The sequence below is a fragment of the Zingiber officinale genome, chromosome 6B (genome assembly GCF_018446385.1).
Source record: "Zingiber officinale cultivar Zhangliang chromosome 6B, Zo_v1.1, whole genome shotgun sequence".
In the NCBI taxonomy this organism is placed as follows: domain Eukaryota; kingdom Viridiplantae; phylum Streptophyta; class Magnoliopsida; order Zingiberales; family Zingiberaceae; genus Zingiber; species Zingiber officinale.
The window spans coordinates 100,229,444-100,239,319 of record NC_055996.1 but is presented as its reverse complement, the minus strand read 5'-3'; the positions used below and the strand labels follow the sequence as shown (position 1 = coordinate 100,239,319).

Sequence of the window (9,876 nt, the reverse complement as noted above, 5' to 3'; positions counted from 1 at the left end):
ACGCGTGTAAATCAGGCGTGTCAATTGACAATGCCATCTGGCTACGCTTACCAAAGAAGGCGCACACGGATTTAGTTGAGTTGGTAAGTGACAAATGGATTGCCGGATACGGTCTTGGGCCGAATCTCAGACCTCAGCCCACCTGCCCCTTTGCCTCCTCAATCACCGCTGGGGCGACGTATTTGCCTTTTGCCGGCTTATAAAAAAAGCGAGGCGATCCTCCGCGTCTCGTGCCTTGACTTCATCTGTCCTCCGCGGTCAACTGCTCTTCGCCGCCGCACGCCATCGAATTCGACGGCGATCCGACGCTTCTGCGGGAGCGCTAGTTTTTTCCTCCCTCTTCCGTCACCTGGGAAATGGCGGCGGCAACGAGAAGGGCTCTTGCCCCGTTATTAACCTCCCGCAACCGCAAATTGGTAACGAGCTCGAGTGCGCACATAATTTTTGATGACAGACTTCGATGCCGGCCTCAATATTCTTTTTCTTTCATAAGTTCAGCAGGAATCGGTTCTCTCGATGAGTTATTCTCGCTCGGGATGGCGAGGAGGTTGGTGTTTTCGATGTTGTTTTCCTAGTTGGTCCTCTATCGGCGCGAACTATTTTGGGACTAAATTAAGGTTTCTCGGCCTTAGGGTTTGAGGAAGGAGCATGTCGGCGGGAGTTCAGTAGCACTGCAGCTCCCGCGATGGGGTCCGATGAAAAATTCGTGGATGAGATTGAGAAGATCCGGCATGCATATGAGGAGGCGAAAAGAAGCTTTCTAAACATTCCCGTCGCACTCAAGGAAATGCCCAAGATGGATCCAGAAGGCACGCCCTTTTCTCCCCCTTATCCGCGTGTTTCTCAAGTTTTGGTTCGGGAAAGGGGAATATTGGAACCTGACATTCGTTTTCCTATATTCTTGCGGTAACAGGCATCTATGTGAACAGGAATGTGAGGTTAGACGATATTGAAGTCTTCGGATTTGATTATGACTACACACTTGCGCATTACTCTGGAAACCTGCAAAATTTGATCTACGACCTCGCCAAAAAGCATCTTGTAAATGAGGTCCGTCAGCATAACCTAATGAATACTTATTCTGTATCCGTTATAGGTTGTGAGAATAACTCTTGATTTGTTGAATGTGATGCTCAGCTCCGGTATCCTGAGAGTTGTTTGCTGTTTGAATATGATCCAACGTTTCCAATCAGAGGACTGTGTTATGACAGGCTCAGAGGATGCCTTCTGAAGCTTGACTTTTTCGGGTCTATTGAAACAGATGGGTGCTTTTTTGGACGCCACAAGGTAACCTCTTTTGCCTTCTATACGATGATACTATGTTATAATTTACATAGTTATAAAAGACTTAATTTTCAGGCTATACATGTCAGAAAAGTTAAGATAAGTTTGCAGCAATTCCACCTTAGGTAATCTCCCAATAGTTGTGTCAATGTTTGCTTGTTTATAAACATTGTTATCCCTGTCAACATATATACACACTAGGTCTCATCAAATATTTGAAGCCAACTAGCAAATTAGATAAATAACCAATTATGCTAATGTAGAAATTTGTAGCCAAGAGGATATTCTTTTGTTTACTTATTTGATCAGTTTGGTATTCGTACACTAAGAGCCATAACATTGATTATTTTTTTATGTTTTACGTCATTGGATAATACTATTTTAGGGAATTTTCTGTCATTCTTTAACTTGATAAAGCTACGAAAAGGCTATTTTAAAAAAATTTAAGACGTGTAAGTTAGAATTGTTTCAGAAAAGTAACTTCTATATGCTGTGGAAAAAATTAATGCAAATGTTTGATAATGATATGACTGGTGGAACATAACCAGAAACTATATAATAGTTTGTATGTTATATGTTGTTCTATAGCTTATACTGTTATTTTATTTGCTATTTATGTTATTTACTTCTAACAAAATAAATTAATTATTCTTTATGAACAATAGGTTAGTCAAAGAAACTTCACTTTAGTAGCACTCATTATTCTCTTTTCTCAACTTATGTTTAAAGGTTTTATAATATTTTAATTCCTTATGCACCTTTTCTATCTGTTTGCAAATATAGGGAGGAAGAAAAGATTAAATTCTTTAAATTGCTTAAGTACCTTTTGGACATAGCTGAAATTTTTAACATTTGAACGTGCAAAATTTTGTTTTGGTGACTAAAAGCTTTTTGAAAAAGGAGAAGCTCTTTGGTAGTTCCATGAAAATTGATTTTTTCCAAAAAGTGTACTCACTTTCAAGAGGCAACAGTAGTAAATTAGTCTTGGTTCTGTGTAAGTTTATGAGCAACTACCCTGCTCTGGCCCTCCATGATTCAAAATTCCGAAATAGGACCCATCTATCTATTTGGTGTTTCCAAAACCATGCGAACCCTTTCAAATGAACATTACGACTCTCATTTGAACAGGGCTCGAAAGGGCCTGTATGATTAGACTGGTTTAACGTGCATGGGAAGCAACTTGCTGTGGTTCATGGTGTGCATGTTGCACCTCAACGACCCTATTTTTTGGCAGGTGCTTCGGCAAATGGAGTACCACTCTTGACTCTCCTCTGATCCTCTTGGAGTATGCTCTCCACCTCATCTCCTCCTTTTCTGCCACTTCTTTTCATTTTGCCATTTGTGGCCTCGACGACTTGACTTGGCTCTACTTTGCTGCACCCCTCCCTCCTTCACTTCCTCCTGATGTTGTGATGCCACACGGTGAATGCCTTTGGCCAACGCATTGTTGTTGCTCCATGCAGTGCCTCACCAACAAGAATATCTCCTGGTGAAGCTCCCTTTATGATGTTCTTCAACTTCAATATCTACCTCATGTACTTTGCTAGTGAGGGTGAACTAGTCGGGATCCATGAGTTCCTTGAGACTCTAGTGGCGTCAACTTCCAGGACATCTACAAGCGCAGTGCAATGCACGATGCTGCTTGCCAAGGGCTCATCAACGTCTTTGAGCTGGTCCTTTGGAGGGGTGTGCAAGCTGATGTCCTGGATTTGTGGGTCAACATGATAAGTCTCTCTATTCTTTGGTATTGTGGTGTTCTTCTTTCAAGATTAAATAATAGTGCCTTTCATGGCAACTGGCTAATTGCTACACTTAATGTGGCTATTATTTCTGCTACACTGAATTAACTTCTTCTTAAACCTACTTGATTTAATAGAGCGTCACCGATCAGTCCTCTTAAAATAAAAAAGAAATGGCAGCAAAATTCAACGCTGTGAAATTATAATCAAGTTGAAAAGTAGTGATCGAAGGAAAAGGTAGAGATCAGTTCATCAAAATTAAAAGGAACTAAAACAGAGATTGTAAAATAGTGATGAGTTTTCTCGAGTCCCTTTGTTGATCTAAGATAATTGATTCTGAGAATCTGAATTTTTGTATGAAAAAAAAAACATTTTGTTTGATATCAGGATAATGAACTATATATATTCATTTGTTTTATCAGGGTAGTGAACGAGATGTACCTTTGTAAGAAAAAAAACCTTTTTTTTTTCCTTGTCATTTATCTATTTTTATCAGGGTAATGATTGAGATATATTTAAGCTCAATAAAAATGAATTTGATCTTAATTACATTCTTGGTAATAATAGCCAATGTTTGTACACCCATGGATATAGTTTTTAGATATTAGTGGAATAAATGTTTAATATTTTAATTAGATTTTAACCAAAATTCTCAGTATTAGATCTAAATTGCACCAAGCAATGAATATTACTTCAATATCATTAAAACATCTTCTTGGTTGTTAATCAGATTTCCTTGGAGAAGATTAAGGAAATGTATGGCACTCGTCATATTGGTCGAGCCCAAGCACGAGTACTTGTTGGTTTGATGGACTTCTTTTGTTTTAGCGAGGTAAATCATACTATATATATATATATATATATATATATATATATATACAAATATGTGAAATGGTTTCTGTTAGTTGATTTCTGATTCCATAGTCTACTTGAGAGACAATTAAAAAAAGGTATATATGGTGAGAGAATGGCCTGAGCTAAGTATTTGCTTTCATCAAGTACTCATAAGCTTGTAAATTATTTTTGCTGCTGCTAGTGTATCATTAAGATAGATCTTTTCTTCTCAATTATCAGTCATAGCCAGTTTCTTCAGATTAGAGCAATAGTTTCTTTTATATGGACTACTTTATGAATAAGTTGTGCTACCTAACTCTGATAGAAAATATGTCAGCAGTGCTATCTCTACCACACTTTTTTGGCACTTGTTCGTCTCGCTGACTTGCACTAAACTGTAATATTGGCTCACTCTGTTTAGGTAAAATTTCTCCTGGTCTATCAGATTCTAATATCAAATATTTCTTCTTTTCTTTTGTAGGTGTGCTTAATTGCCGATACCATACAACATTTTGTGGATGCCAAGCTAGATTTTGATCCTTCCAATGTCTATGAAGACATAAACCAGGCAATTCAGCATGTGCATAAAAGTGGCTTGCTCCATAAAGAGATTCTTTCTGATCCTACAAAGTATCTTGTGAAGAATGTAAGAGGAGTCTTGCTTTCATAATTCTTGACTGAGACATTTCTTTCTTGGCTTTAAATGAGAGGTTGCTGCAGATCTATTTTTGTCTGTTGCTTTGTCATATTTGAGAGTATGAAATACATGTGTTTTGCAGAGTCAGCTTTTCTGCCTACTCAAGAAGTTGAAGGAGAAGGGGAAGAAGCTTTTCCTACTAACAAATTCTCCATACAGTTTTGTGGATGGAGGCATGCGTTTTATGCTAGAGGTGCTTTACAGTGTATATATCACATTTGTTTGAAGTAAAAGAGATGCCTAGCGTAAGCTAGTTGATTTTTTTTTAAATATCTTTCTACAAAGGTTGAAATATATTATAATGTATTTCTTGCTTAAACATGTGTTATATCAGAATTTCATTGCAGTGCCTTATGTTTTCTAGTTCTTATTATGCTTTTATTTTTGCTAATACCAACCCTAATGTTCTGATTAAGCAATACTTCTAGACAAACTCTTGGTTCTGCATTAATCGATTTTGTAGGATCCTTGTGTACATTGATGTTTCCTTATTCTCAGTTTTTGATTAAATAATTATTTTTGCTCTGCATGTATTTAGGAAAACTCTCGTTATTTCATGTGATTTTATTTGTATTTAATTTTCCACTTTATTTACTAGGACACTGGAGATGTGAGAAATTCTTGGAGGGAACTTTTTGATGTTGTGATTGCTAAGGCTAATAAGCCACACTTTTACACATCTGAACACCCATTTCGGTAATCTCACTATTACATTTTGTATATAGCTTCCTATTCTTATTCTAGCAATATTACTTCAGTGCATAGCTTGATTTATTAATGTCAGATCATTGTAACAATTCTTCACTTATGTGAGATGTTTTTTGCTTTGTGAATTTCAATTTATGTGCATTTCAAATATTGATTAGTATGGTCAATGGTGCGTGTACGGTGTTTACTAGGTACTAAAGTGACTAATAATTTTATAGTATCAATTCGACATCTGTTGAGACTGATATCTGATTCAAGACCAGTATTTTATCCTTTGCATCATATTGATGGCCACATTCTAATTATCTTAGTTACTGCTGCTCTTGATACACAGTTGTTGAACATGTTTAATTGCAAGTTGAAACATCAAAACTGCAAAAACCTTATTAAATCTTTTATATGCTACACACCTAAGATGGTACAATTGTTCTTGTTCAATTTGTCTAACATCTTTCATTCATGTAGATGCTATGACATAGCAAACGACACCTTGGCTTTTACAGCAGTGGACCAACTTCTCCCTGACCAAGTCTACTATCATGGTTGCCTGACATCATTTCTACAAATTACAAAGTGGAAAGGTCCTGAGGTAACATAGTTTCTTGTCTTTGGAATTCCTTGAACAGGATTTCAACACAATAAGCATAGATGGTTTTCTGAGAAGGACCAAAAAGGATTTGCTCAACTTAGTTTTCTATCACTTTCATATGCATTTGATTTTTCATTTATAACGTCATTTAGATCTGAAATTGTTATAAGTACAATATAAATGGGTGGTAGAGAAACTTTTCATATGCATTTTCGATTTCAGAGTTTGTGAACAATATATTTTGGTGCAATAGCTTAAGCATGATTATACTCTGTTGAACTCTTGTTATTAAAACATTTTGTGCAATATCTTAAGCATGATTCTTCAGGTTCATGTAATTTTTTAATAGAAAAATGATTTGGTTTATGTATAGGTGATATACTTTGGTGATCACTTGTTTAGTGACTTGAGAGGACCTTCAAAAGCTGGTTGGCGTACTGCTGCTATCATTCATGAACTTGAGGTTTGAAATATTTAAATTAAAGAATATTTGACCCTCATGTATGTACGTGGTTATAATCAATGGCATATTTGTGTTCAAGTAACACCCTTGTACATGATTATTATTAATGGCATATTTGTATTCAAGTAGCACCTGTGTAGGCTGTGTTTTTGTTTGTTGTCTAAGGTCTGTTTGAATTGCTAATTTATCTTGTTTGGTTAAAGAATAATGGTGGAATATATTCAAAAGAGACCTGAACTAACTTCTATGCATTAGATAACATCTGGTAATGCCACATGGGAGAATCTTTATGACCAGAACATTTGATAATACCACACATGTTAAAGGCATTTGTCACTTATTCAGTGTTCTGTAGATAATTCGGTGCTAGTTAAACCCTTTTTGTGTATGCTTTAGTAGCCCCAAATAGTTGTGAGGAGGTTGACACAGGATAACTATTTTTTATCATCTGAATATGCAAATAACCACTCATATGCTTTGCTTAACCTTCGATGATACTGTAACAACTTAAGTGTTCTATACATTTGTGACCCAAGGCACACTACTTGAGATTTGGAGGATGCAATTACTCAAACATGGAATTATAGTTATTCATGATTTGATTCTCTATTATTTCATGTCATATAGTTCTTCGACACCACTATTTATGGCATTGCAAATGTTTCTCCTAGTTCATCAAAAATGGATTAAAATGGTCAAAATTTTATACTTGCACTATCAAAATAACTTTTTTGAGTTTCCTGTGTATCTTCTGTAAGTAAAATACTCAAAGACCAGTTCTTTAGCAAACTCCGCCTCTTAACAGTCATTGTTGTGCTAATACTATAATATTTCAAACATATCTTGAATGGCTGTCTTTGTTCTAACTCGGTCATGATTTACATCATTTCTAAGTATATTTCCAAGTATGTTTGCTGGAGGACCAACCATTAATATAAAGGTTTTTTTGTCAGCTCACAACCTGCATTTTTACATCATAATAAAATTTCTGGTCACAATTCATATCTATGTAAAGTTGTCAAGTTTTTCAAATGAATTGTGCAACTTGAGTTGACTAATAAATATTTTTGTTCTTCAGAATGAAATAAAGATTCAAAATGGCGAGAGATACCGATCTTATCAGGTAATGAGCATCTGCAGAATCTTCTTATCTTGTTGTGCATTCTTGGACTTATGTTCATCCGTTTTTGTGCTTCTTGGTATTGCTCCATATTCGTAACATTATCAAATATGACTGCCACTCCTTGTAAACATCTACGTTCACAAATCTCAAGTGATAAATACAACTGGCCTATCAACTCCTGAACAGTAAGTTACTTGTTGACATTTATTAGTGTTATGTTATATCTTATCCCAGTGTTCGTTTTGAATTAACTCATTTGCTCTAATTTAATGGGTCTTCTGCACAGAACTGTGATGTATCTGTTTGTTTCTCTCGATATTGTTTCTATTTTTCTTTCTATTAATTTTAGTCTTTTGAACCTTTTGTGGATAACCAGCCAAAACATTTGCTTATGAAAATCTGAACTTGCTTGTTTATAGGCAAAGTTTCATATAATTGAGGAACTGCTTGGCAAACTTTATGCCACAGTGGTTAGCGGTGAGCGAGGACATGATTACCGCAGATTGGTGCAAGAACTTAACGTGGAAAGGCAACATTGTAGATCTACAATGCGTAGCCTGTTCAATAGTAACTTCGGAGCAACATTTCTTACCGACACGGGTCAGGAATCTGCATTCTCGTACCACATCCATCAATACGCTGATATATATACAAGTAAACCTGAAAATTTCTCGTCTTGCTCTCTCGAGTCGTGGCTACATGTGCCCTATGACATAAAGATTATGCCACATCATGTGAAGGTAACAGTCTGGTTTTGGGAATCCCTATTTTCTGCTAAAACAATCTTTCTTATTAGTCTTTCTTGCAGGTACCATCAAGTTTGTTGAAATCGCAGTAGCAATCATTGTTTGTTTTCGATTTACTCTAGATGGAATTTTCATGCATGATCGACCATGTAACTTCTACATGTAGCAATATTTTGAGATAGATTCAATCCCTCGAAATTAGTTAGTGGAGAGGGAATTTTTTCTTGCAAATACTTCCTTGTAGCACTTACAACTGGAATTATCATTCTGGAGTTGGTGAATGTCAACTTTTTTTTTTCGTCGTTTCTCCTAGTAAGTAGAGGCGATAGTTCCTGTGGCATCTTGGGCTGCAGACTTGAGTCATTGCACATTGTTATCATTTTAGAGTCTGATCGGAGTCAGTTCTAAATTTTTAAGCAACAGAATTTTGTTCTGGGTCATGATCTCAATTTACGTTGTTAGATGAGTGTCTTTTTTTTTTAATAACATATAAATTTTGTTTGTCTCTCTTGTTGGAATTAAAAAGGTGATAACTCTCTAATATCTAGCCAAGGGTATCACCAGTCCCTTGGTTAGATACCTAGCATAATGGAAAAGGTCAGGCAACTAACGGGGCATAAGAAGAGGGGATGGTTTCATTGAATACAGAATGAAAGTTTACTGAAATATCTGTACGTTCCATTTAAAGTGAATCGTTGAGCTGATGTTTAAGTTGTATCATTTTAGACAATACCACTTAAGTTCAACGAATATTGCTGATCTAATTAATAGTAGGATGAACAGACGCATGTTTTCACTCTATTTTATCTAATTTTATAAATTGCGTATGACATGTTATAAGGGCAAAAAAAAAAGGTTTATTAGAATTATTAAAAGAATGTTTTTTTAAAATGCCAAAATAGTGCTATTTATTTTTAAAATATTTTTATTCTAGCACGGTTAACCATCATATAATAGTTGTCATAACGTATGTAATTAAATTATTAATTTAGTTTAATATAACTAAAATTAATATATACATACTTTTTTTTTTATCAATATTAATTAATTTTATTAAAATTCTTATAAAAAATAAATTTAAATTTAACGGGGGCTATAACAATTGTAGTATGTATTAATTAGCAATTAAGTAATAGTTATTATTAGCTTTTATAATATTGTAGTAATTAGGGCATTGATGAACTTCTAAAATTACATCAATGCCATCGATGCCAGGTTAAAAAAAAAATCTCATTTATTTCTCTACTATCAAAAATTTCTCAACAACTCTTTTATGAATTCTCATTTTCTTACAAATTATTTATAAAATATAAAATAAGATAATTAAATATATTGTAGTTAATAAAAATCAACGGTTAATTTTTAATAGTTTAATAACGGCTTTTTAAAAATATTTTAATATTTTATTTTTTTTTAAACAAAAATTTAAATGTAAACAAAATATTTTAATTAAAAAATATGAAGGAACAGCTCATGCTTTTAATTAATAATTACTATAATAGTTAAACAATGTTATAAGTTGCAGAAACTGTTAATGATTGCTACACTACTGTAGTAATCATTAACTTACTTTTACATTATTGCAAAAGACACTAAATAACTACTATAATAATTTTGATTATTTTAAAATAATTGTAATTAAATTTAAATAATTTTAATCAAATTTATAAGATTTTTTTATATATAAAAGTAC

General features: G+C 34.4%; 1 protein-coding gene across 1 annotated transcript; it reads left to right on the top strand.

Moving 5' to 3' along the window:
* The first annotated feature begins 210 nt into the window (after positions 1-210).
* On the top strand, positions 211-8,481 carry LOC121988479 (5'-nucleotidase domain-containing protein DDB_G0275467-like). The gene is made up of 14 exons (XM_042541929.1): positions 211-416; positions 494-547; positions 633-809; positions 914-1,050; positions 1,138-1,287; positions 3,754-3,855; positions 4,339-4,503; positions 4,637-4,747; positions 5,153-5,250; positions 5,728-5,851; positions 6,225-6,314; positions 7,393-7,437; positions 7,857-8,177; positions 8,246-8,481. Exons 2-14 carry the CDS (start codon positions 517-519, stop codon positions 8,273-8,275), a joined length of 1,581 nt encoding a protein of 526 aa, XP_042397863.1. The 5' UTR covers positions 211-416; positions 494-516; the 3' UTR covers positions 8,276-8,481.
* Positions 8,482-9,876: the final 1,395 nt, after the last annotated feature.